A 27,420-nucleotide genomic window follows, 5' to 3' on the forward strand; every position below is an offset into this window, starting at 1 on the left:
AGCGAACTAACCCATAGACACAACCCACTGAGTTTCTCGCCGGATCTTGTCAGTCGGTTCCGATCCGGTGGTAGATTATGGGAAGCACTGCTTTTCCTAGGGCTAGTGTTAGCAAATTCTTTCAGGTTAAGTCCGTGAGCTCACCTACCCGTCCGCGCGTATATGTATATAATAGGTAGGAATAGATAGAGGGTGGTGAGGTCGGACCTGCTCCGGGAAGGTGGTGTCGTGCATGTCGGCGTCGCGCTCGGCGTACACCAGGATGGTCTTCAGCGCGCGGCGGAGCGACTCCTCGCTGAAGGTGGTGGACGTGCCCACCAGCGACGACAGGGACATCGTTATCTGCATCTTCACGCGACTGAAATTCTGGAAGCCGTGCGGTTTTACTATTTTAATGTAATGTCATTTTTTTATATAGTTTTATTAAATTAAGATTTTTGATATTTTCTAAATGTCAAATTTCTTTGGTTATAAAATTGTAATTCAAATATTGCTGGAGAGTCCGTTCGAAGAAATAAGGGCCGGTGATACCGTCGGACAAACTTGTAGCGTTCTACGGTGAAATGTGACTTAATATGTGTTCACGTTAAAATTTGACAGCTATCGCTTTACCAAGATGGCCGCTATGAGCTGTCAAAGTTCTAGCGTCCCTATTGAAAAACACTACACTAACGTTCTGAACAATCAATATATCCCTTACTCAAGTCTTATTTTAATTTTAATGATAACTTTTATATATGAAAAATGATGATATATGAAACATGGCATAAAATGAAATGAAAACGAGATGATATGGGATGAAGTATAATCTCAGTAAAATTGTGGTCTTTTATTGAGACTTTTTCAATGGACTTTTTGTAGGATCCCGAGAAGTTACGTTCAGCGGCTTTGTTTTATTTTCCCACATTTGTGCACTTTCACAGATTTTAAACAGTTAATAAAACACCGTTATTACATATTTAAACCTGAAGAAACACTAATTAGACAAAATAAAACAAATCATGCAACTTCATCCTCGCGTTCCCGACAAAAAGTCCCCTTACTCAGTCTTTTCAAACATCACCCGAAGAGTTTTGAATTAGCGTTTAACGCTAATGACGATATAGCGTTAGTCCGGACGCGGCGGCACTCACGTTGCCGAGCAGGTAGTGCTGGCGCATGAGCGCGTACAGCGCCGCGGCGGCGTGCGCGCGCGTGCCGCCCGCCAGCGCGGCGCCGTGCCGCAGCAGCACGCGGCACACGCTCCACTCCTCGCCGCAGCACGACCAGCCCAGCTGCACACGTCCACGCACTCAACTGTACTGTATCGCTACTGTACTTTCATAATTAAATGTGTGCTGATGGTAGGGCGTGTTCTGAGTCCGCCTGCAATCCCGCCTATTTTTGGCGTGACTACTGCTACGCGTTTCGGTTTGAAGGGCGGGGCAACCGTTGTACTGTAAAATTAGAACTCGAATCTTATGCAAACGGTGGCATTTACGTTGTAAATGTCTATGGGCTCCTGTAACCATTCATTCATCCATATATATAAAAAAAGCTAAAATGATATTTTCGCGGCAGAAAAAGCAGGACAATGGCCCCTCTTGGTGCGGTCCCGCATTACGTCATTACTAAAATCTACATAGTCGAATCTCGGAACTTTCAGGTTCGTATTACTGAAGTATATCGTACCCTGACGATGAGCGCCCGCACCGTGGCCAGCATGTTCTGCAGCACCACCACGCTCTGGTTGCGCTGCAGGGCCCGCAGCACCACCTGCAGCGCCGTGCTGCAGATGCTCTGCCCGCACTCCAGGTTGCTGCTGGCCTGCAACCGACGACCTCACACTCTCCACAACGAGCTCAACTTTACGAAGCGCTAGTACCGATAATTGTGACGTCATTTGGGGTCAAAACACACAAGTACAAATCGATCATCACGTCGATGCAATGTTATCTCAGTTCAGCAACGAAAGTATTCTCCTGCCGAGGTTTGCGGTATAACTGAACCTTTTTACGTTTCAAAACCACGATTGAGCACGTATGACGTTCGTTACTCGTTGTGATTGGTGTTAAGAAAATGTCACAACTATAAAATTTCAACTAATGATTGAATATTAATTCTTTATCTATACAAAGTGATCGAAGGATAGATTAATTCGATTAATGGACATTTGTTGTAGTCTGTATGTGGCGCCATGAACGGGAGACGTCGTGTACCTGGACGATATTCTCCAGGGCGTGCAGGAGGGTGAGGGAGAGCTCCCCCGCGAGCGCGGCGGCGAGCGAGGGGTTCGGTGCGGCGGGGGAGGGGGCGCAGTCCCGCCCTCCGCCTCGCACCCACTCCTTGCGCCATCGCTCACGCTTACACCCACCGTTGGACATGTTGCCCCCTGGAGAAAACAAATATTTCGGGATATTCCTGTATGTCTAGTTTATGATTACAGCATCCTCCATCAGAGCAGTCTGTCTGTACCATTGTGAGCACTGCAGCCTGAGGCAGCATGACTGTGTGTATTGTATTTTTGTTGTCCTGAGCCTCAGTACTAATGACGATCAAAAAGTCCGTGTGCCTCACATTGTATGGTTCGATTGAAATCGTGGAGTGCGTTGAGCTCTTGCGTAGTTCTTGGCAGAGCGGTCTGGCAACATTCCCTATATCACTACAACTACAGACACTTCTATTCAGTCATTTCCTAATCGGGTTTTTAATTTTTGTTATTATGTACGTGCCCTGAATAATGGTTACCTTTCCTACGCATGATGAAGTCGGACCGCGCCGATCCCTGGCCGAGAATGACGTCTTCTAATTTCGCCTTTATGTCTGTCGTCTTACGGACGTTCTGCTGAGCGCACTTCATGATCTCCTTGCGCCCCTGGGGACATACGTTACACAAGCTTAGACACAACGGACCGAAGCTTGTGGAGCGCTCGCGCATTGTACGTGTCAAGTACGTTAATTTTTTTTAGAGGGATTTTATGACCTGGGAACTAAGACTTTTAGGTCAAGTCTTATTTTAATTTATATTTGTGAAAAATGATAATATGGAGTGAATGGAATGAATACGATTAATTTGAGACACTGGACGTAGCTTCTCGGGATCCTCCAAAAAGCCCACTGAAAAAGTCTCAGTAAATAACCATCATTTTACTGAGATTATATTTCATCCCATATCATCTCATTTTATTTAATTTCATCCCAGTTGATTAATGTTTCAAATTAATCATCTTCATTTCATTTCACTCCATATTGTAATTTTTCATAAAAATAAGAATATAAATTAAAATAAGATATGACTTAAATGTCTTAGTTACCAGGTCATAAAATCCCTTAAAAATGGCCGGAGGAGGGCGACGTACCTTGTACTCGTGGCAGCTGAAGGCGAGGTCGATGAGCGCGAGCAGGGTGCGCAGGGCGGAGGGCGGCAGGTCGGCGGCGCAGGGCCCGGCCCACTTCAGCACCCAGGCGAGGCACGTCACCAGGTTGCGGCTCGTCTCGCTGTTCAGCGCGGCGCGGCCCTCCTGGGGAACATTCACCACGCTTAGCCACGAGCTCCTCACGGGGTGCCTCGCTGAGACAGTACAGCTGCTGACTGTACTATTCGTTCTTTTTCCCCTACCTATCCGCTGGTAGCCTAAGAGGCTATTCCAGTTACGCAGACGGGTAAGACGGTTCAATGGTGATAGGACGTCTTGTGAGTCCGCGCGGGTAGGTACCACCACCCTGCCTATTTCTGCCGTGAAGCAGTAATGCCTTTCGGTTTGAAGGGTGGGGCAGCCGCTGTAACTATACTTGAGACCTTAAGAGCTTATATCTCAAGGTGGGTGGCGCATTTATGTTGTAGATGTCTATGGGCTCCAGTAACCACTTAACACCAGGTGACCTGTGAGCTCGTTCACCCATCTAAGCTTTAAAAAAAAATGAGCTCACGGGCTCAACCTGAGAGAATTTGCTAGCACTAGCCCTAGCAAGAGTAGTGCTTCGCAAAATCTACCACCGGATCGGAAACGACCCACTGAGAAGATCCAGCGAGAAACTCAGCGGGCTGTGTCTGTGGGGTCATATTATAATATGCAACTATTGTTTGGAACGTTTAAATTATGGTAAATTATATTAATTTCATTGTTCAATCGGAAGCAGTAGCGTGTTTTTGTGGATTAGTAAGTACCCTTTTCACCGCGTCAATCTTTTTTTCTGGTGATCGTGACGCAACAGTGCACAAATTCCTGGCACTTCATCATTTACATTGATTGATGAAAATATGTTGTTTTGTAGTCTTACTTAAATCATTAAAAAGCATTTGGGAGTCTTAACGACGAAAGGAAAGATCTTCTACCGAGCGAGGGATATTGCTCGGTAGACCGACGGTCCGTATGTTGTTGTTCGGAACTTGTATATATGCGAGCTTATCTTGAAAATGTCGTAAGCGAGATTCAGGCATCTGTCAAATATCTTGTGTTCTGTGATGGCTACCGCCACAAGCATATCAGCGGAATTTTTAAGACTGTAATTGATACATGTTCCATATGTATGCCAAACTCAGTGAGCTGTGTCTGTGGGTTAGTTCGCTCGTCGAGCTATTCATTCAAAATCAGCGATCGCGTCGGATGATCATCACTAGCATCTTCCAAGCTTTGTGATATCTGTGAAGGCTTCGTCAAACAGAACACGTACTTAGCGCTGCGTTTCAATGGCGCACTGTTTTCATGTTTTTATTTATTTATTTTTTATTGCCTTTGTAGGCAGACGAACATACGGCCCACCTGATGGTGAGTGGTTACCGTCGCCCATGGACTTCAGCAATGCCAAGGGCAGAGCCAAGCCGCTGCCTACCGATGTCACACAAATTGACTAGATGAGCCCAACGCGCAAACTTGACGCAACGTAACATCCGCCAAATCATAGTGCCTTTCTATAGCAGTCTGAAAATTTAAAAGTATTAAGATGTCGAGTGATTCACATATGGCATTGTATAACCATAGGTATTTTCTAACTAATTCTATCAATTTTTCGGGCATTATCCAGTATTTTAATGCACATTCACTCGGACGCTAAAATAAAATTTGTAAAAAATTACAACGCCTGACGTCAAAGCGTCCTAACGCCGCGACAGAGCGCTGTGTACTTACAGCGCTGGGGCTCTGTTTGACAGTACATTACCACAGTAGTACAACACATCTCGACGTCATAGCGCGCCGTCAGTTTAGCGTTCTGACGCGCGCTAAGTACGCGTTCTGTTTGACGAAGCCTTAAAGGTTTGGGTCCTCAATGAGGCAGCTAGCGGAGTGGCGGCGCGTACGGACACACAAACCTGTTTGTAGTCGACCGGGGAGGGCGGTGAGCACAGACTCCCGAACTGACTCATCTCGCTGTCTAGCTGAAGAATTTCTGTTAATAGAAGAAAATTAATTAAATATCTGGTTTTCAATATGTATTAAGTATTCATAATCGTTCGTTTTAAGCCAGGGACTCCCAAACTTATTTTGTCTATTGCCCACTTTGAGAATAAATAAATTTTTAGCGCCCTCATTTTTCACCTACTTAAATACCACTATAGCTAGAGCTCAGTCGGTGTCTAAGAGTCCTCCTAGATGAAATTACAAATCATCTCCCAAGCCTCTACACAACGCTCCCTTTTTTTCTGGGTCTCTAACCGCCCCCCTTTATTTATTTATTTATACTTTATGCACAAAACAAAACTTGTACACAGGCGGACTTAATGCCATGGGCATTCTCTTCCAGTCGACCTTAGGGTGGTGCAGAGATAATAATAACTTTAGGTCTACAGCGCCCGCAAGGGAATCGCCCACTTTGGGAAAGGCTGTTTTAAACCAATGATATGTTAGGTTTTATCTGAATTTCATTAAATCATCTTATGATTGTATTGTCAAACCTTCTGCCACTGTTACCGTTCCCCTCTACCCCTTTGTTAGTATGTTCTCTAACATTCGGTTATTATTAATTTTAATTTCCATAGCTCCTTTCCTTATATCGCCGATGTTTCAATGCTGTTGAGACTTCGGCCTCATGACTCAAGACAAATATGTGGATTAACAGAATAGTAATAAAATTTTAAAAGTATTTATAAATACGTACTACCGTCTTTTAAGGGAAGCAATCCCATTTTCACATTTAAGATTAAATATATTGCACCGCAAGGTTCATTATGGATAAAGTATAATGCGGATTGACCCTTGTTATATATTGCACTGTAAGGTTCATTATCGATGGTGTATAATGCGGACTGACCCTTGTTGTTGTTGAAGCCCCTGTAGAGCTGCGGGTAGGCGTCCATGACGATGCCGAGCAGCGGCAGGTACAGCGAGGCCACGCGCGCCTTCAGCTCGGGCTCCGCCAAGCGCGGGTCCGCGTCGTGCGCCGTGAGCAGGCCCAGCACCGCGCCCACCGCCGCGCTCTGCAGCACCGGGCTCCTGCGCCAACACACGCAGAAACGCATTAAGATACGCGTCCATTGACCCGCGCCTTTTTAAGCTATTGCATAGCTTTTATCGCGGGCCTTGAGCGCGGCGACCGAATCATGAAATTCCGTAACGAAAAAAACCTTACACCCCTCACTCCGCCTACCATGTAGCTCGCGTTCGACACAATCACACGTTGCGCTTGTGTAGTGTTTGTGAATAAGCGCGTGGCGTGACGTCACACTGCATGCGCATCATGAAAAGTCTGCCCATCTCTCTCTCGCGCGGTCTAGCTTATGAGTGTGAAGGGGACAGTTAAGGTTTTGCTTTTATTAATGTTTAATATAGCGTGGTCTTGTGTTATTATTGTTTTAATATTAAATTATCATTGTTTAATTATAATTGCACAAGTTGATAAAAAATGCTCCCGAATGCCACACGTTTTCTTTTCCTACCAAAGCTGAGAGCCTTTAGAGGCTATATCAGCGTAACCTTAACTAGTAGGTGAGTTCTCGGAGCTCAAACCTGACGACGTTGCTAACACTGACCCTAGCAAAAGCAGTGCTTCGCAGAATTTACCACCGGATCGGAAACGCGACCCACTGCGAAGATCCGGCGAGAAACTCAGTGGGCGACCCGCGTCGGACGCACCGCACGCAACGGATTCTATTTTGCTTTGTATTCCGTCTGGTGTAGTGGTAAGTGACATGGTCACTGCACAAGGGGGTCGCGGGTTCGAATCCCGCCAAGGGAAGATATTTGTATGATAAATATAAATGTCTTTTCCAGGGTTATGGATGTATATTAAATATATGTATGTGTATAATAAAAATCTTACATTTATATCCGTTATCTGGTACCTGTAACACAAGTTCTTTACGAACTTATCACGGGACCAGTTAACGTGGCGTGATTGTTAGTAAATATTTATTTATTTATTATTATTTATTTATTCTTTGCTCATAAATACCGGTGCGTTCTGTTATATATCTGTACTGAACCCTAAAATGCTGATACCCTCGAACCGCTGACTAGACGGTCCGAGGTAGAGACCTTAGAGGAGACCGCAGAAAAGTCAGTAGAGAGTGAACTGTCTTAGCGTACGGGTGCGGCCGCCGGAATGGCTCTGAGAGTTATCATCCATATTGTATAATCCAAATAAATAGTAAAACGACCTCAGGGCAATTTCCCATAACAGTTTGGCGCAGGCGTTGCGGATAGTGGACGCGGCACTATGTGAAATCACACAAAGCAAAACAAAATCCGTTGTCTGCAGTGCGGCGCGGGCTAATGGACGCGCCTTCACGCCAGCAACCACAGTTGCATATAGACAAACCAATGTACTCACTGCATCTCCAGCGCGTTGGCCAGCTCAGCCAGCAGCAGGCCGGGCAGGTAGTGGCGGGACCGGAAGTCGTGGGTGAGTGCGGAGGCGGGGGGCGGCGCGCTGCTCGATCCCCCGGAGTGCGCCGAGGGGGCGGGGGACGCCGCGCCGCCGCGACCCCCCGGGCCCCCCCCGGGAAGGGACAGGGACACGTAGTGCTCGTGGGAGCACACGATGCGCAGAAACGCCAGCTGAATACGAATATTTTATTTATCACTAGCTCTTGCCCGCGACTTCGTCCGCGTGGAATAGTTCACAAATAATGTTTTATTTTAGAACAAATTTGTTTAGCATAAAAAACGTTATAGTGAGCCAACCTTAACATATAGACATATGCTGTCGCGGACTTTTTTTCAGGTCTTTTAAAGGTGAACAATTCTGTCATACATTAATTTAGCGAAACTTTAACCGTTTCTGTAGCGCACGCAGCGGAAGCTCTCAAGAGGGAAAAAACCCCCGATTTTGAAACATTCTTTATTGGTGCTTCGCTTGTATTGTTCTTAGCGTGATGTTATATAGCCTATAGCCTTCCTCGATAAATGGGCTATCTAGCACTGAAATAATTTTTCAAATCGGACCAGTAGTTCCTGAGATTAGCGCGTTCAAACAAACAAATTCTTCAGCTTTGTAATGTTGAATATAGATTAACAATTCTGCATAACCGAATTTTGTAATATGCAAACAACGACTCTGTGGGCTATGGCTAATGCTCCAGGAGACCTTGTAGTGCACGAGCGGCACGGCGTCGGGCAGGGACGCGATCTTGGCGCTCATCTGCTTGTAGTAGGTCCGGACGAGGCTCAGCACGTAGCCGCGGTCCATTATGTTGATGAGGTCGAACAGGAAGAACGCCAGGCTGTTGTTGAGGCTCTGCGTCAGCCGACTGTTCTTGCCGTAGCTGCGGAGTCAACAATTCTTTTTTAAGGAATTTTATGACCTGGTAACTAAGACCTTTAAGTCATTTCTTATTTTAATTTATATTATATTCTTATTTTTACGAAAAATGATAATATGAGGTGAAATAAAATGAAATGAAGATAGTTAATTTGAGACATTAATCAACTGGGATGAAATGAGATGAGATGATATGGGATGACATATTATTATAATCTCAGTAAAATGGTGGTCATTTAATGAGACTTTTTCAGTGGACCTTTTGGAGGATCCCGAGAAGTTACGTTCAGCGACTTTAGTTTCATTTTCCCACATTTGTGCCCTTTCACAGATATTAAACAGTTAATAAACCATCGTTATTACACATTTAAACCTGAAGAAACACTAAATAGACAAAATAAAACACATCACACAACCTCAGCGTTCGCGCCAAAAAAAGTCCGCGGAGTCGTAACGTTGCTCAGATTACAGTTGCGACCGCAAAGTTGAGAGGCACCGGACGAATACCAGTACTCACCCGGATATGATCTCGGAGGTGACGCAGTTGACGAGGGTGGTGAGGTCGTCGGTGAAGGGCTCCGGGAAGCGCGCCTTGCGGGCGGCCTCGTGCGCGCCGCTCCACTGCACGTACTCCGACATCGACTTCACCAGCAGCTCGAACAGCGCCCTGCCGACACCGGTATTATGGGCGCGAGCGCGTCTAGTCAGAGGCGGATTATCCGTAAGGCTTATTACTAGTTTGAAGTCGTCGTGGCCTAACGGATAAGACGTCCGGTGCATTCGTGTTGGGCGATGCACCGGTGTTCGAATCCCACAGGCAGGTACCAATTTTTCTAATGAAATAATACGTACTCAACAAATGTTCACGATTGATTTCCACGTTGAAGGAATAACATCGTGTAATAAAAATCAAACCCGCAAAATTATAATTTGCGTAATTACTGGTGGTAGGACCTCTTGTGAGTCCGCGCGGGTAGGTACCACCGCCCCGCCTATTTCTGCCGTCAAGCAGTAATGCGTTTCGGTTTGAAGGGCGGGGCAGTCGTTGTAACTATACTTGAGACCTTAGAACTTATATCTCAAGGTGGGTGGCGCATTTACGTTGTAGATGTCTATGGGCTCCAGTAACCACTTAACACCAGGTGGGCTGTGAGCTCGTCCACCCATCTAAGCAATAAAAAATAAAGTATTATGAGCGCTCGGGTCTAGTACTCTATTTCTTATCCTTGGAGGTCTCTTCAAAATTAACCTTGTTACATTTGGAACTGTTCAGTTTGTAAACTTCACTCATGGATATAGGACCTTATGCTTAGACTTATTTTTTTACGCTCAGTTTTACGCGCGGTGTCAGCGGCTACCGGGACCCATATAACCATTTTAAGGCCGAGGACGAACTTGAGATATGAGGTCCAGATTATAAGTATAAAGAAAGTCTTTTTTGTTTTTTTTTTTAATATTTATGGCGCGCTTGCACTGTTGGTTAAGGGTAAAGTAGTTCGGGGTAGTGTGGAATATCAATAAGGTAGTGGAGAAAGAGATAAAAAATATGGCGCTGATTTAAGTGATTAAGTGTATTATAATATGATTGAAGTAAAATTATGAAATAAATGTTGTGAAAATTAGTTCTGATTAAAATTTTGGAATTAAGTTATAATTAAATAGACTTTAAATGTTTTTTTTTACTACAAAGGAAGTCAATAAACCAACAGACACAGGAATTTTATTTAAAAAAAAATGTAACTAATAGGCATATGTATTGTTACAGAGTTAGCGGGATGGCGCGCACTATCACCGCGTGACGCCCGCTAGAGTGAGAAGGTTACCAGGAGTTCTGCATGGCGAGGTCCCTGGTCACTCCGCTGGCGACCACCCACTGCAGCGCCAGTTCCTCGTGCAAGATCTTGCAGGACCCATCCATCATTACTGTACGATCAATCGAACTGTTATTTTTATTTCTGCATAGTTAACATGTCGCACCTTTAAAATTATAGACACTCATTTTGAAATATTTGGATTTCGTCTTTAATTCAAAAATGGACCTAGACCGACCCTTTTCGGCCACTTTTAGTAATCAAATTACCAGAAGTAGAGACTAAGCTATCTATCGGTCTCTTTCACTCCGTCCCCTTCCTCTACGTTTTTTCGGTTTGAGAACTGCAATCGATGTTTTCCAAAAAACACATTTTTCGAGTTGGGTTTTTATAATTGTAAATTCAAATTCAAACTCAAAATCATTTATTTCAACTTAGATTTCAGCATAACACACTTGTTGAATGTCAAAATATAAATAACAATGTTAACTCTACCACCGGTTCCAAAAAGAGCCACAGTCCTGAGAAGAGACGGCGAAACAACCTCAGCGGGTTGCTTTTTTGTTTTTTCTCCAAAAAAAATTTTTTTTTTTTTCGATTTTTGAAATGTGCGATGTGTGGTGTCCTTACCAGCGGGCGGCAGCGGCAGGCCCACGTCCCGGTCGGCGATGGAGGGGCGCGGGATGGTGCACTGGTACTGGATGTAGGCGCTCAGGATCGAGCTGCGCCCGTGGGCGTCGCACGTCGCGCCCTCGTTCAGGCCCTGCCGGGGGGCGGTGTGTACAGAGGGGTCTTTAGTTGCTCAAAACAATGGGGCGTTTCAAATCAAATTAAATAAAAAAATATATTTATTCAACATAAATGAAAGTACATACTTGTTGAACATCAAAAAGAACTACCGCCAATTCACAAAAACTAGCCTCCGTCCTGAGAACTAGCAAGAAACTCAGCGGGCATGTCTTTTTTTTAAATATTCATTTTTACAAGTGGTATTATATAACGTAACAATTATAGCAATATTGAAATGCCCGGAGCGAGCAACTCATTCCCACTTTGTGCAATCTTCTAGATAATCATTGACTTTATAGTAAGCTTTATTGCACAGATGTTCGTTGATCCCGGAACAAATAAACACGCTATGTATACTCGCGATGACCAAAATGATATTGGATAGAATCCCCACCACAAATATAGAATTCATTATTTTTTCAACATAAATCTACACCGTTTTTTTTTATTGCTTATATGGTTGGACGAGCTCACAGCACACTTGATGTTAAGTGGTTACTGGAGCCCATAGACATCCATAACGTAAATGCGCCACCCACCTTGAGATATAAGTTCTAAGGTCTCAAGTATACTTACAACGGCTGCCCCACCCTTCAAACCGAAATGCATTACTACTTCACGGCAGAAATAGGCAGGGCGGTGGTACCTACCCGCGCGGACTCACAAGAGGTCCTACCACCAGTAAGAGAAGCAAGGTCGAATTTCCTTTCTCATGTGGATATGATGGAACTATGTTCGTTCTAAAATTGAACATTCTTTTATTTTATTTCTTAATTCTTTAAGGGATTTTATGATCTGATAACTAAGACCTTTAAGTCGTGTGTTATTTTAATTTATATTCCTATTTTTATGAAAAATGATAATATGGAGTGAAATGAAATGAGAGGCACTCCTCTCACACTGGAGAAATACAATCTCAGTAAAATCATTTACTGAAATTTTTTCAGTGGACTTTTTGGAGGATCCCGAGAAATTAAGTCCAGCGGGTTTGTTTCATTTTCCCACATTTGTGCACTTTCACAGATACTAAACAGTTAATAAACCATCGTTAATACACATTTAGAAACACTAAATAGACAAAATAAAACAAATCACACAACTTAACGCCATAACGTCCTATGAATAATTAATCTAAAAAGTCGAACTACCCACGAGTAAGGTTTACGCTGAGACAGTGAGACTCACGGTGATGTCCGCGAACAGACTGGCCAGGCAGGTGAAGGCGTCCTGCGCGATGTTGAGCGGCTGGCCGTGCAGACTGGGCGGCGCCACCAGCAGCCGCACGAGCTTGTCGCTGACCACGGGCAGGTAGCGGGCCAGCACCTCCACGTTGGCCGACGATAGCTCCGATATGCTGCCCATAGATACAGTCCACTGAGTTTCTCGCCGGATCTTTTCTTCTTCTTCTTATCAGCCCACAGACGTCCACTGCTGGACATAGGCTTCCCTCAAGCCTCGCCACAAATTTACTGGTGGTAGAATCTCTTGTGAGTCCGCGCGGGTAGGTACCACCACCCTGCCTATTTCTGCCGTGAAGTAGTAATGCGTTTCGGTTTGAAGGGTGAGGCAGCCGTTGTAACTATACTGAGATCTTAGAACTTATATCTCAAGGTGGGTGGCGCATTTACTTTGTAGATGTCTATGGGCTCCAGTAACCACTTAACACCAGGTGGGCTATGTGCTCGTCTACCCATCTAAGCAATAAAAAAAAAACATAGACACAGCCTACTGAGTTTCTCGTTGAATCTTCTCTTCTTCTTATAAGCCCAGACGTCCACTGCTGGACATAGGCCTCTCACAAGCCTCGCCACAAATTCTCTTCAGATTCCTCTCAGTGGTTCGCGATTCCGATCCGGCGGTAGATTCAGCGAAGCACTACTCTTACTAGGGCTAGTGTCAGCATTTCCTTCAGATTGAGCCCGTGAGCTCACCTATCAGTCCGCGGTAAGTTGGAATAGCCCCTTAGGCTACCAAGTATTTGATAGAGAGAATAAGATATGCTGGAACATAGGGCACCGCTACTTTCGATAAGTTTCATAGCCAACTTAATTACGAAACGAAAGCTAACAAACAGTACTAGATGTGCGACTCTCACACGGGCAGGTACCACCGGCTTGCTTGTTTCTGCTGCCATGTAAGTGGACCTACGCTTCATTATACAACAAAACCGTGATTTTGACCTCATGTCTCAAGGTCATCAATGTCCATTGACTTGACAGCCGCTTCAAGCCAGACGGTCCGTGAGCATGTTGGACCATTTGAACCAATCGAAAAATATTCTACGTTGATAAATGAACCTACCTAGTCCTGAGTTCCGCTTCCATGTTGTTGAGGCCGATCCTCGGAGGGATGTTCCCCTCCTGCACGGCCTCGCACGCCATCGCGAAACGTTCGATGTATCCGTCCTGTAAGTGCGGGCGCGTACGCAACATGCGTCACTAAGTGTCAAGGTAACACGTCTGGTGCATTCGTGTCTAGCGATGCACCGGTGTTCGATTCCCACCGGCGGGTATCATTTTTTTTATGAAATACGTACTCAACATGTTCACGATTGACTTCCACGGTGAAGGAATAACATCGTGTAATAAAAATCAAACCCACAAAATTATAATTTGCGTAATTACTGGTGATAGGACAGTTGTGAGTTCGCACGGGTAGGTACCACCACTCCGCCTATTTCTGACGTGAAGCAGTAACGAGTTTCGGTTTGAAGGGTGGGGTAACCGTTGTAAGCCGGCTCAAGGCGGGTGGCGGCATTTACGTTGTAGATGTCTATGGGCTTCGGTCATCACTTAATATCAGGTTGATCGTGAGCTCACGTACCTATAACCAAGGGCAGTCTGTTTGTCTTGTAACCGTACACGAAATCGATTCGGTTCTGTCACGACTTCAAGATTCACGATTATTTAATAAATAAAAAAGAACTGTATTCTTTTGTAAAGTAATATTTGTACACAATTAGTATTTTCTCCTTATTCAAAATCAGTAAAGACGACAGATAGTCGCTGGCCGAAGCTATGAAGCCGGTCTTTATTTATACTTATTTATTTATCATTTGTCTGATAATTTTTTTTTCCTAATAGAGCCAAGAACAATAAACGGTTTTTGGACAAAGTAATGTCCGACCAGCATAAATTAGTGGAATCAGTTAAGCTAAAAGCATAGGCCCTGGATGGAGAAACTTTATTTTTTTAAATCTGTTAAGAATTAAGGGTGTTCCGTTCTCGTTTACCAGGGGGTGAACCGTGGTGTGAGGGTCGAGGCTGATGTTGAAGATGGGGCGGTGGTTGTCGATCCAGCGCGTGCCCGGGAGCTGCACGTCCGGGAAGATGTACGAGTAGTTATCCGGGGGCTCCTCCTGCATCACCGGCAGGCTGAACTCTCCGCAGGACAGCTTGCCGTTGCGGCACAGCGGCAACCACTGCGGGGACAGAGCGTGCTCATGACTTGGGGCCTTAGATGATATTGTTGCCAAATACGGACAAGGCTGATTTCGACCTTATGTAGCAAGACACACGGCGGTCTTCTCTCTGTAGTGTCTATGTGCTGTACTAACCGCTGAACATTGATATCATTATACAAGTACATACCATGAAATAAAAAGGCCTTGAAGGATTAGTTTAAAAAAAAATGTTTTTAGCGTCGACCAACTGATTTTATGTCGCGTTTATATTTATTTCCGACATTTCGAATATGGTTACCGTGGTCGCGTACGACTGAGGTGTCGTCGACATTTCAATATCGCGCTAACTACCGTCAATTTTTCTGGACTTTTAAGCATTATTTCACACAAAACGAACTAATAGTATCTTGCGATTAGTTTGTGAGTTTGCTAGACTTGAGTTTGCATCTTCACGACAAGACAAATCCAGGTTTTAGAACGACACACCTCAGCCTGTATTTTTTTTTTTCAAGGGGTTTTATGACCTGGTAACTGAGACCTTTAGGTCAAATCTTATTTTAATTTTAATGAAAACTTTTTTATATGAAAAATTATATTATGAAATGAAATAAAGTTGATTATTACGAAGCATGGCATAAAATGAAATGAAATGAGATAATATGTAAAATGCTGGTCATTTACTGAGACCTTTTCAGTGGACTTTTTGGAGGATTCCGGGAAGTTACAATACAAGAATCATTAAATAGACAAAATAAAACAAATCACACATGTATTGTTTTATGGCCTATGTACGCACAGATAACAATTATTGAACGTAGTGCACTTACAGAGTATCCAACAGGAGTCTCGACGTTCTTCTCCAGGTCGGGAGCCACGGGCTTCCTCTGGCACGAGATGTGCAGAAACGTGAACAGCAAATGGTGCTGGTCGCCGAGGTCCGCGGGCAGCTTCAGCTTTATCTCGTCGTAGAGCGATGGGTTTCTGGGAGACGACACATTACTTAACTTAAGAGAGGAATATTCACGACAGGGGGCGCGCAGTGGCTTTAACAAGCTGATGGTCGACATACAGCTGGCAACACAGCAATGAGTGATGGGCACTACTAATTTTCAAATTCTCTGTTCTTCTTCTTTTTCTCTACCTTATCCCACTAGGTGGAGTCAGCACAGCTAATTTTCCTCTTCCATTCTCTTCTATCAGCCGCCATCTCAACACTCACTCCTCTCTCTCTCATATCGTCATTCACACACTCCATCCACGTCTTCTTCGGTCGACCTCCTCCCGCCCCCTCTACCTTGCGCTACCATTTCCATACATCTCCTAGTCACATGCATCTTCTCTCTACGCATCAAGTGTCCATAATACTCTTTCAATGTTCTCTGTTATGGCTTTTAATGTGTTCCAGCCTATAGCTTAGAGCAGGGCTGTCTAGAAAAACGGCTGGATTTCATGCAGCCCGCAACGCATGTTTTAATCAGAAAATTGTTTTGAATATATAAATAGTTTGGATAATAGAAGTCTTTGTCAAAACATATGATCTATATTTTGTATAATATAACTTTATTCTTGTAACATTGCATTCTCTTGACATCATTTAAAAGTGAAGCTATTTATCTTTTACTATTATTGTGAGAATTACCGAAAAGCATTTATTACCCTGTATTTTTTTTAACTTGAAAGCTGAAAATTATTTTTTCTGCGTCCCTCCAGTTTTTGTAGTAAAATTAATTAGCCCGCAAAGGTATGTAGTTTGGACAGCCCTGACTTAGAGTATCCTAAAACAGGACCCTTGATGCGGATGAAAATTTTCAAATTAACAGGACGTCTTTAATTCGGTGAAAATTACGTTGAAAGATTCCGTCACACACAAGATTCCGTCCGTCCAAAAAAAATCACACCGATAGTGGTTACTTACCATAGGATTAAAGGTCTAAAGGTATACTGGTGGTAAGAGCTCTTGCGAGTCCGCGCGGGTAGGTACCACCGCCCTGCCTATTTCTGCCGTGAAGCAGTAATGCGTTCGGTTTGAAGGGCGGGGCAGCCGTTGTAACTATACTTGAAACCTTAGAACTTATATCTCAAGGTGGGTGGCGCATTTACGTTGTAGATGTCTATGGGCTCCAGTGACCACTTAACACCAGGTGGGCTGTGAGCTCGTCCACCCAACTAAGCAATAAAAAAAATATAATATGAGCAATGACTAACTTGTTATGATAGATGACAGTGGTGTAGGCTTCGGTTGTGAACTCTGAGCACGCGCTGCGGCCGAATATGGCGGGCAGCGCCGCGTCCTCCTGCTCGCCCGACATCAGTTGTATACGGACCTGCCGGCAAGCGCAGTTAGCTCACGGGGTCAGAGTGGGGGTCACTGGAGCTCATGCAGGGTAACGGAGTGAGGACCGCTGGTGACATGAGTCGAAGCGTCGGCTTCGCATCAGGATTATATTTTCTTGTGATACGACTTTACTTTACCACCATCTTCGTCGTGGAACTTATGTGGCCACAGCAAATTTCATTCGTAAAATTGTTATATGTCCGCGGGATGGAGCTTGGCACGGTCTGTCACGATACCCTCTGGTTCCTAGCTTTGCTTCCATCATCACTTTTTCTATTCATTTCTATTCAATTATTTAAATCTTTTTTAAAAAAGATCTTGTCTCAATTCTGTATAACAGGTCGCATCGCGGCATATGGTTTTTTTAATGCCTTTATAGATAGACGACTATATGGCACAATTTTTCGGTAGGCAGCGGCTTAGCTCTGCCTTTGGCATTGCTGAAATCCATGGGCGACGGTAACCACTCACCATCAGGCGGGCCTGATGAAAAAACCCTGATGCATGGTCACTGTGGTACATGGACGTCAGCAATGTCGATAGCCGAGCAAAAAGCCAAACCGTTACGTATTTTATTTTATTTTGATTTTTTTATCACACGTGTAGAAAACACAGAATTATGCAAGAACTTTTGAGTAAGCTATTTCGACTACAAGCAGCCAGTGCTGCGCGCTGTGCTCACGGTGATGTTCCTGGCGGAGCCGGCGCGCGAGGTGTAGGCGGCGAGGTTGAGGTCGCGCACGGACAGGTACATGAGGTTGCGGTACTGGTAGTGAGGCACGGCCGGCGCCTGCAGCGGGAAGGACAGCACCTCCTTGCACGGACGCACGTTCTCGTCTGTCCCACGGTACACAAACAACGGTCGCTTTGACACGGAACGAAACCAGCAAGGGACGGCACAGTTAGGTACCACCGCCCTGCCTATTTCTGCCGTGAAGCAGTAATGCGTTTCGGTTTGAAGGGTGAGGCAGCCGTTGTAACTATACCTGAGATCTTAGAACTTATATCTCAAGGTGGGTGGCGCATTTACTTTGTAGATGTCTATGGGCTCGAGTAACCATTTAACACTAGATGGACCTTGAGCTCGTCCAACCGTCTAAGCAATTAAAAAAAAACGGCTTCCAGTAGATACTTAAAATCTAATGGGTTATGACCTCATCTACCCGACTGAACTGCCACAAAATCATCAGAGAATAGCTATTTGTCTTTTTCTTTCTTCACACTATTACAACCGTGGCGTATATAGAATTTCACTGGTTTACTTTGTGTTTAGGCAAATTACATATATCGCACATACGGTGCTTATGCAAATTATGTAATTTTCCAGGAGAAACGTTGGAAAATTCAACATCTCATTATACAATTCTTATATAGTTCTGCTAGACTATAGAAATAAAATAATATTTAAACTACAACTTTAAACTTCATCGGTAAAAGCAAACATCTCTCGCGTCTCACTAGTAACTATTAAAAAATGTATTTTCTCATATTCAGTTCAGTGTTAACAAAAATTTCATAAGTGACTTTATAGCACCGTATGTGCGGTATTTTAATGAAGCAAAACTTTATACCTATTTATAACAGGGACTAGATTGACAGAAAACACATTTTCGATACTGAAGAATTCAATTTAGTTCATACCCTGTTACATTTTTAAGCTAAATTGTACCCTATATTTACCAAAACTTTATCTAGACACATGTGGTTTTTTTTTATTGCTTAGGTTTGTGGACGAGCTCACGGCCCACCTGGTGTTAAGCGGTTACTGGAGCCCATAGACATCTACAACATAAATGCCGCCATCTACCTTGAGTTTAAAGTTCTAAGGTCTCAGTATAGTTACAACGGCTGCCGCACCCTTCAAACCGAAACGCATTACTGCTTCACGGCAGAAACAGGCGGTGTGGTGATACCTACCCGCGCGGACTCACATGAGAGCCTACTACCAGTAAAATTATATTTATATATATAAAAAATATATTTGTATAATCTCATTGATTTTTGACTTAAATAAGAACAACCAAGTGACGTGTTAGCTGACCTCCATAGGGGCTCAGTTTCGCCAGCTCCGGCGTGAGTCCGTTCTTGACCTCGTCCGGGCAGGGACACACCTCGATCTTGAGGGTGCCCGGGATGCACTTCAGCTTCTTGGGGGCCGAGCTGGGCCGCTTGATCTCGGCCAGGAACTTGTACAGGTCCTCGTCGCGGAGCTTGTCCGGCTCCTGCACGGGACAAACATACCAATGGATGCTGTAGATCGACAGTTTTTAGGTCTGCTGCACTAAGCTACTAAAATAAATAAATAAATAAATAAGCTACCTTGACGGTACTGACAAGCCTCAAGGATTATTAAGGATAACTCAAGTGGTGAGAAAGAACTACATCTCTTTCTCAGTCTTCCTCTCTAGCTCCTGCTATTATAATACTTTAACTCAACAATCATAGCGTTCTCTTCTGCAGCATCGGCTCCTAATTTCTTTCTGATTTTGTTCTCTTTTCTGATTTTTTATCTATGGTCGCGAAGCATTTGTGCGTTCCGATTTGAAGAGTAGGATGATCGTAATAGTTCTGAGGTCCATCTCTTGCATTCTCACAGGAGTTGTGGTCCAGTGGACTCCAGTAACCAGTTAATACCGGACTGCTCATGAACACACCCGCCTGATCGCTACGCATGCTATAATCAATACAGAATTTCTATGGCGACTCTAATGCTCTCACAGGATTTGGAGAATTTTGTCCGTCAGTGCAGTCTTTGTAAAATTCTATCATATTAATTAATTATCATATTAATATTAATAAATTCTTTATCTTAATGTCTGTCTAATTGAATTTTATGACCATTGTCAGATAAACTTCATAAATAGCTGTAAATGTTTCAACGTACAATGATTTCTTGGCATTTAGTCGACTTTTGCATCAGTTTCGTATATAGATCGGAACCTGTTTGAAGAAGCTGGTGAGCGTGATGACGACGGGGCTGAAGGTGGGCAGCGCGGCGGCCAGGTGGTCGGGCGGGGGGGCGCGGCGCTCCAGCGAGCCCTTGCGCGTCAGCGAGCCCCCCACCTCCCCCGCGCGCCGCCGCAGCGCCTCCAGGCTGCTGGACGACGCCTTGCGGTCTGCGGACACACGCACACACGCACACGCGCTAGTTACTTCAACTATTAACTTAGCTTATTGATTTCCGAACGCGGTTCCATCAGTTGACTTTAAAACTAACCTCTTACGTTGGCCTAACCTTCTACGAGGTCCCCGCGCCTAGGAATGCGCGGGGTATGTAGGACTTGACGATCTGCAAGGTGTTGGGAGCAGACCGCGGGCCCAAGGAATTTTAGGGCCCCACCCACTAAACGACTCCCCTGCACTCTTACACCCGACGTCCGATCTCTGCCCGGGGTCAGAACCCGGTAAAAGTAGGGGGTTCTTGCGCTCAACATTACAACATAGACACGCGGCGCTCCATCAGCCGACCGTGCACTAACCCAGACTGTTGGTGTTGGAGCCGACCGACAGAGTGTCCTTGTCGGGCTGGTCCCGGTCCAGGCTGTTGGAGCCGCTGAGGATGTTGAGCAGCGACACGGCGCTCCACGCCAGCGGCATGCGGTACTTGCCGAGCCGGGAGCACGCCGCCTGCGCACTCGCACGCACCTTCTCGCGGTTCTGTGAACAGACGACGTCGCTATATCTCCGTTCTACTACTGCACTCCGTCAAGTTATGGAACAAACTCCCTCTACGACAGACACAATGTCGTAGTTTCAATATCATTGAATACATTACTGCTTTCTTTGACGTAGCAGTATGGACATCCGTGATTCTTACCAATAGGCAAAAGCTCAATTGCCCCGCTGACGATACTGTTGTCTTTCATCTTTACACATTAAAAACTAATAATTGCGGATTGAATTTTAAAGTAACAAGATTCATATTCTCTTAATATTTAAAGAATAAATGAAACAAGAACAAGAAAAACGAACCTTATCGTCCTTGATATAAGGTTCAACACATTCGTTGATATCACCCTGAAGGACTTTCTCCACCCTGATGACTAGAAAAACATCCGGCGACGGGTTCTGGACTTCGAAGATGGCGCTCCTGCTCAGAGTCGAAATGTCAGCGTGAGGGATATGAGCGCTCAGCATCTGCCGCGTGCACTCCGAGTTCAGATTGAAATAAAAATTCTCCGATAGCTTCTTCCTCTCTTTAGCGTCGTAGAGGGCCATCGAGGCGAACAGAGGTTCGACGTCCAATTCCAGCCTTGAACAAACAGTTCATTCATAATACAACTATTTGCATTATAATCACTCTTACTGTTTACGCTATCTGCAAGGGATACATTGTTTAAAAATATTTTGAACAGATTCAAGAGAGCATCAATGATAGTCCCGTTCCTTTCCCTGTATATCAATGCCTGTTATGCCTCACATTACCCATGTCATTGGACATTGAGAAATAAGGATTATTATAAATTTACTTTTGAATTGTGTGCATGAAATTGTGTGATCTAGTGATAAGTGAGTGTGACGCTAATTTTTTTTTTTTTTATTGCTTAGATGGGCAGACGAGATCACAGCCCACCCGGTGTTAAGTGGTTACTGGAGACCATAGACATCTACAACGTAAATGCGCCACCCATCTTGAGATATAAGTTCTAAGGTCTTAAGTATAGTTTACAATGGCTGCCCCACCCTTCAAACCGAAACGCATTACAGCTTCACGGCAGAAATAGGCAGGGCGGTGGTACCTACCCATGCGGATTCACAAGAGGTCCTACCACCAGTAAAATATAACAAGTATAACCATTAATATTAATGTTTTGAACTAATAATGTGTTCATTAAGGTATAATATAAATAAGAAAAGAGTGGCCACTCCAGGAAGTATAGTGTTGGAAATATTATTATAATAGGAAACGGACCTACGGTGAGTTCCTAACAAATTACTAACTATCCTATGGATTGGGCTCTAAATGTAATTTAAAACAAAAAATAAGAACCAAACCCAAACAGTTACTATCAACTAGGACTAAATTCCCGGTAGTAGAAGGCGCAGACCGTATGTTTGTTTATTTACCTTTCTCCCAGAACTGAGATTTTCTTCTTAATCGTAAGTTAATAATTTAGTTTTAAGAAAGCTCTAATAAGACAACATTTGGGTACTAACTTCAACTGGTGGCAGACCACTAATATCCTGTGTCCCAGTAGCTCGCAGGGCATCTCCGCGGCCAGGCGACGCTCCACCGCCTCCTCCTCGTCCAGGTACGGAGTGTACAGTCCCAGGAGATCAGCTTGACGGTTCTCCAGCCTTGTAAACAAATGTCAACATTCAGCACCTGTCAATGAATACTAGTATGCCGTGCAGGATATCTTAAAAAGACTAGAGAGATTTAATTATAAGTCTTAATATTCAGATTATGTTATATTTGTAGTGGGATGTGGGGCATATGACTTCTTTTACATATTTCAAGAACTTGTTCAACTAACCTCCTAGCCTCATTGGCGGCATCCACCTGCTCCAAAGGTTTTCTCTCGAATATCTCTGGCAGTAGAGGATCTGAGGAGGAGCTTCTCAGATCGAGACTGGCCCACGAACCTCGAGGAGTCAGTGTCTCGTTGCATGATGACGATGACGAGATAGAAGCCACCGATTGACGTCCGCTTGACGGTTGAGATTCGAACTGAAGTATTTATGTCGGTTAGTGATATCTCAAAAGACTATTAAATGTTGTTAATTTAACTATGATTGTATAGTAGAGTTGAGTATACTTTAGTGCACACCAAAACAAAATCTACATTGAAAATTAATCAGTAGGTATAATATATTTGTATATGTACAATAGACAACCACTTTAGTATGAAGAAACTTTGGGAAGAATATAACAGGTTCAATATCAGGTGGACAGCGAAAGGTGCTCAACATAGATACCATAAATTAATTAATGAAGCATTTTTGTAAGTTTAATGCATCCTAATGGTTAGCCTCTAATAGTAATAATAAATTAAGCCAACCTGTTGTGAGAGAGCCTCGTCATTAGTAGACAAGAAATCAGCATCAATCTCATAGAGGTGCCTCGGTCCAGTTTGAAGTTTCTCCAGCCGTTCAGCAAGCCTCTCCCTTCCACATGACGAGCCTGAGTACGCTCGGTACTTGTATTCCACCACTGAATAGTCAGATGTGTAACAACGGAGGCAATCACGCACGAACATTGGTGCTTTTGTTCTGTTGACATGTTTTAATTGGTTAATAATACTGCCTCAGTGACATTTTGCTGTTTTAGTTTTTATACATACCTGGGATCCTCGAAAATTTTAGTTTGCCCTGACACTAGATGGACTGTTAGTTACATTGGAATGCAGTGTCAGACATATATGCTAATGTGTTGTGGCATTTATAGAGTCAGTGATTGTTTATCATAGAGAAGAAAGCTATTTTTTGTGACTAATATGCCACTAAAAAACTTACAAGTCTTCATCAGGTAGAACATGGGTTACTGTTCGGATTCGTCTCGGTACATAGATGAGCTCCATGTCAACTGGTGGGTACGCGAGAGGATCTCTCGGTCCCATCAGCCGGTCGCACACCTCCTCGTAATCCGGTGGTTCGATCATGTCGCTCAGTGATATCTATATTCACAATAATTCAATTGTTTAATTTTATTAATGACTTATTAAATTATAGCTTCCTATACAGCAAGATGAAATTACTAACATCATTAAAAGATGAAAAGCTTAAAATCAAGGTTGACAAAATCATATTTGTTTTTAATGAAGCTTAGAATAAAATTAATTTGCATTTCTGACTTGTGAAACTGTCAAGGGTTTCATAGAATCAAAGTAACTGATAAATTTTATAATTGTTTTCTACTTTATCCAAAATAGTATAGTAGCACCTACACATGGGATATTATCTATTCCACATCTTAAAAATTCTTCAAACTCAAACAAATTTACCACCATTAAATAATAACAAAATTTATAAAAGACTAGCTGTATCTGTCCGCTTCGCTGGGTATTTAAAATTAACATTATTATTTCTCACCCCCACAAAGATTCTCATCATTAACGCCCCCGCAACTGGTGTAGGGAGTCCAACACTCATATAATTAGCCTATCCGTTAAGTGCATGTATTTTCTACATGGATCCCAAGTTTCAAGTCAATCGGATGCCTGGTTCAGTAGTTATAACAGAGCATCCGTAAAAACCACTGTAGATTTATATATTAGCATAGATAGCTAAATAGAAATTACAACAGGCACTCTTTTCACTAGCAGTGACATTTTCCAGATAACCAGTCTCAAAATGAAAGTCAACTCAAAGCTATAACATATTGCAGTATCTTGACATATTAACTAAATATACTTAATGGACAATCTTCAAAATCGTACACAATCTAATATTTATAATCTTCCAATTAGATTAGTTTTAGATATACAATATAAATAAAATAATATGTTAACGATATTTAAGGGCCATGGCTGACACATGCTAAGTTCCCAAATTGAAATCATTTACTATAGAGTTATAGTAAATGAATAGATAGTTACAGTGAAAAAATTTTTATATTTTTTAATTCCAACCAGTCTGATTCAAAAAGGTGCCTAAGAAATGTACAGGAAATTTAAATGTTGTGTTCTCTTTAGTCAAAGTTTAAAGTAGTATAGACAGTATAGAGTGCAGTAATAAAATAATTAACATATTTATTTAGATGAACCAAGCCTACAATTTGAAGTCAGTTTTTCTAATCAGATATATTGGGTCATCTGACCCCAACGAGGATTCACTTTACTTGGAACTAGAGATATATATTATTATATATATCAATATAAACATCTATATTTGTTTAAATGGATACATATATAGATTTAAACACTTCGCTAAAGAGCAAACAAACCTGATAAGCAATTCTGAGCATGCACTACATTTATGGAAGAACGGGAAGCTATGAATCATTCACCAATGGTTAGTAGACTACAACTTACTGAAGACGAGCAACCAGATAGAGTCCCGACCTTCGACTGGTTAGAATACACCTTACGGGCCTCCCCCACATTCCTATAAATAGGTGAAAATCAATTTCTAATATATATTTTTAACTGAACCCTTATGGCATGCATCGGTGCGTGCAGATACATTAGAACAAGGGCATTAAAATCATTTACCCGGAAGATTGTTGATATTTACGTCCCAGAGTCATTTAATATTTAAATGTGCGACCGACTCGTTGTAATTTGGTGTTATAACAATTATTGATTTCTTGATTAACCGTTGAAAAACAAGAAATACAATTTTTTGTTTACTAAATTTGTTATTTTTGACAGAATAAATGACCTGCTGTCGCTGTCAAATAGATCGATTGAAAATATCGATTTTGTCATGACGCATTCAGATTAAACGTTTTACAAATAGAATGCTGAAATAATAACCACGGCTACTACAATATATTCGAAGCCCCGAAAATTATAAAATGTATTAAAGACGTAACATTAAACTTCCAGAATAATTTTAATAAAGTTTTAATTGACATAATCGATATGTCATAGTCAATTTACCCATTCCATCATTAGGCTCCATTTGTATGTTTAAACCAACATTTTGTTCCAACGTGAGGAACAGGGAAGCATGAAAAATCTGTGAAGTATCTGGCATCTTTCAGAAACGGTCTAATACAATGCAAAATATACTGTGTAGTTCATATAAAATTTTGCGTTAAATAAAGCGTTAATAGACGTTTTATCTCACCATAAAATTTAAACAAACGTTTAATACAAACACGTGTGAAAGTAAGTCACGAGAATCACGGAAACGACGCATTTGCGTTTTAATCCATTTTTAAAGAGCACGTTTTTAGATAATAATATAATAGGATTAGCGAGTCGCATAGCAAAGGCTTCGTAGGCACGAGACCCATCAGCCTTTATGAATACGCATCCAACAAACAGTGAATTTTAGTTAAATTGTCCAATATTGTCCATAATTTATTAATCTTATGAGAAAAAAAGACGAATAAAATGTGATATTTTTCTTTTTGGTACTTGGTCAGGCGAACAAACAAAGAGTCTGGATCTAAATGGATGTAGGAGTATACAATCAAAACAAAATGTTGTTTATTTCGAGACTTTCTGTTACAATTTCAAATCTGTTAATCGAATCTTAAAACAGACATTCCTGACCTGACCTTTGGGGCACAATCAGACAGGAGAACGGAGGACAGTCATGAGGCTCACAAACACGTGCTCATCACACTCACACAACCACATGACATTAATAAATAGTGCACAATGATTTATGTTTTATTATTTGTTTATGACCAGTGTGCTTAGTGCGAGTTTTTTAAGGTTCTCGATAGCGTAAAAGTTAGCTCTTATTTGTATGGAATGGGATCGTTTGTATACGTTTGCCGCTTGGGGCGCTGTTCCAATTGCATACAAAATTGGCTTAACTTTTATGCTCTCGAGAACGTTATGAAACTCGCACTAAGCACACAGAGGACCGTACAAAATAGTCCGACAAGAAATTCATCAGAAGAAACGGGTATGCGACCGCAGCCACCTCAACCAAATACTTATCTAATGTCCCTTCTTATTATAAACAATACTTTCACATTAAATTCTTATTTAAAAAAAATCCCTTCATATTTAATTAGCGGTGGTACAGCGTGCTGTGAAGCCATATTGAGTTTCGGTTTGAAAAGCCGGTGATAATTCATTTGAGACTTAGATCTTAAGCCTGAACGTGGCTGCGCTCATAATAAAATCTCGGCACTACTATTAACAAACTGGGCAAATATTTATCCGACATGACACCAGGTCCTTTGTATCATTACTTCAATTCTTTTTTAAAATTTTTATTGCTTATATGGGTGGACGAGCTCACAGCCCACCTAGTGTTAAGTGAGATATGAGTTCTAACGTCTCAGTATAGTTACAATAGCTGCCCCGCCCTTCAAACCGAAACGCATTACTGCTTCACGGCTTCACGGCTGAATAGGCAGGGTGGTGATAACTACGCGTAATGACACAAAATATTTTTTTGAGGGTGTGATTTTTATTACACGACTAGCTGACCCGGCAGACTCCGTAGTACCCCAATCGATAAATAAAAGACACATCAAGGGGACACATCAAAGGAAAAACAAAATTGTTTGTTTTTTTTTAAATTCCGAACTTTTTTATATTTTTTCACCTTTTAAACCTTTTATGGACTTCCACGAATAATTCAAGACCAAAATTAGCCAAATCGGTCAAGCCGTTCTCGAGTTTTAGCGAGCCTAACGAACAGCAATTCATTTTTATATATATAGATGTTATTCCTTCACCGTGGAAGTCAATCGTGAACATTTGTTAAGTACGTATTTCATTAGAAAAATTGGTACCCGCCTGCGGGATTCGAACACCGGTGCATCGCTCAACACG

General features: G+C 42.7%; 1 protein-coding gene across 2 annotated transcripts in view; it reads right to left on the minus strand.

Moving 5' to 3' along the window:
• Zir (dedicator of cytokinesis) overlaps nucleotides 1–25,332 on the minus strand; it is a 35,475-nt gene extending 10,143 nt beyond the window's left edge. Inside the window, exons 1-29 of one of the 2 annotated variants that reach the window (XM_028171947.2) lie at nucleotides 25,168–25,332; nucleotides 24,988–25,060; nucleotides 23,471–23,631; nucleotides 23,017–23,227; nucleotides 22,492–22,685; nucleotides 22,172–22,312; nucleotides 20,987–21,266; nucleotides 20,494–20,671; nucleotides 19,955–20,130; nucleotides 19,056–19,236; nucleotides 17,697–17,851; nucleotides 16,885–17,003; nucleotides 15,507–15,660; nucleotides 14,509–14,697; nucleotides 13,578–13,681; nucleotides 12,462–12,630; nucleotides 11,118–11,250; nucleotides 10,500–10,599; nucleotides 9,194–9,343; nucleotides 8,503–8,680; nucleotides 7,747–7,973; nucleotides 6,229–6,410; nucleotides 5,291–5,367; nucleotides 3,339–3,500; nucleotides 2,728–2,854; nucleotides 2,199–2,371; nucleotides 1,672–1,806; nucleotides 1,134–1,274; nucleotides 208–366 (exon numbers count right to left, since the gene is read on the minus strand). In XM_028171947.2, coding sequence (XP_028027748.2) covers nucleotides 208–366; nucleotides 1,134–1,274; nucleotides 1,672–1,806; nucleotides 2,199–2,371; nucleotides 2,728–2,854; nucleotides 3,339–3,500; nucleotides 5,291–5,367; nucleotides 6,229–6,410; nucleotides 7,747–7,973; nucleotides 8,503–8,680; nucleotides 9,194–9,343; nucleotides 10,500–10,599; nucleotides 11,118–11,250; nucleotides 12,462–12,630; nucleotides 13,578–13,681; nucleotides 14,509–14,697; nucleotides 15,507–15,660; nucleotides 16,885–17,003; nucleotides 17,697–17,851; nucleotides 19,056–19,236; nucleotides 19,955–20,130; nucleotides 20,494–20,671; nucleotides 20,987–21,266; nucleotides 22,172–22,312; nucleotides 22,492–22,685; nucleotides 23,017–23,227; nucleotides 23,471–23,631; nucleotides 24,988–25,060; nucleotides 25,168–25,202 — 4,464 coding nt within the window. In that variant the 5' untranslated portion in view covers nucleotides 25,203–25,332. The remainder of the gene's footprint in view (nucleotides 1–207; nucleotides 367–1,133; nucleotides 1,275–1,671; nucleotides 1,807–2,198; nucleotides 2,372–2,727; nucleotides 2,855–3,338; nucleotides 3,501–5,290; nucleotides 5,368–6,228; nucleotides 6,411–7,746; nucleotides 7,974–8,502; nucleotides 8,681–9,193; nucleotides 9,344–10,499; nucleotides 10,600–11,117; nucleotides 11,251–12,461; nucleotides 12,631–13,577; nucleotides 13,682–14,508; nucleotides 14,698–15,506; nucleotides 15,661–16,884; nucleotides 17,004–17,696; nucleotides 17,852–19,055; nucleotides 19,237–19,954; nucleotides 20,131–20,493; nucleotides 20,672–20,986; nucleotides 21,267–22,171; nucleotides 22,313–22,491; nucleotides 22,686–23,016; nucleotides 23,228–23,470; nucleotides 23,632–24,987; nucleotides 25,061–25,167) is intronic. The other variant, XM_089740182.1, reaches the window with a different exon arrangement.
• Between the last annotated feature and the right edge of the window lie 2,088 nt (nucleotides 25,333–27,420).

This window comes from Bombyx mandarina, chromosome 04 (assembly GCF_030267445.1).
Source record: "Bombyx mandarina strain Sakado chromosome 04, ASM3026744v2".
In the NCBI taxonomy this organism is placed as follows: domain Eukaryota; kingdom Metazoa; phylum Arthropoda; class Insecta; order Lepidoptera; family Bombycidae; genus Bombyx; species Bombyx mandarina.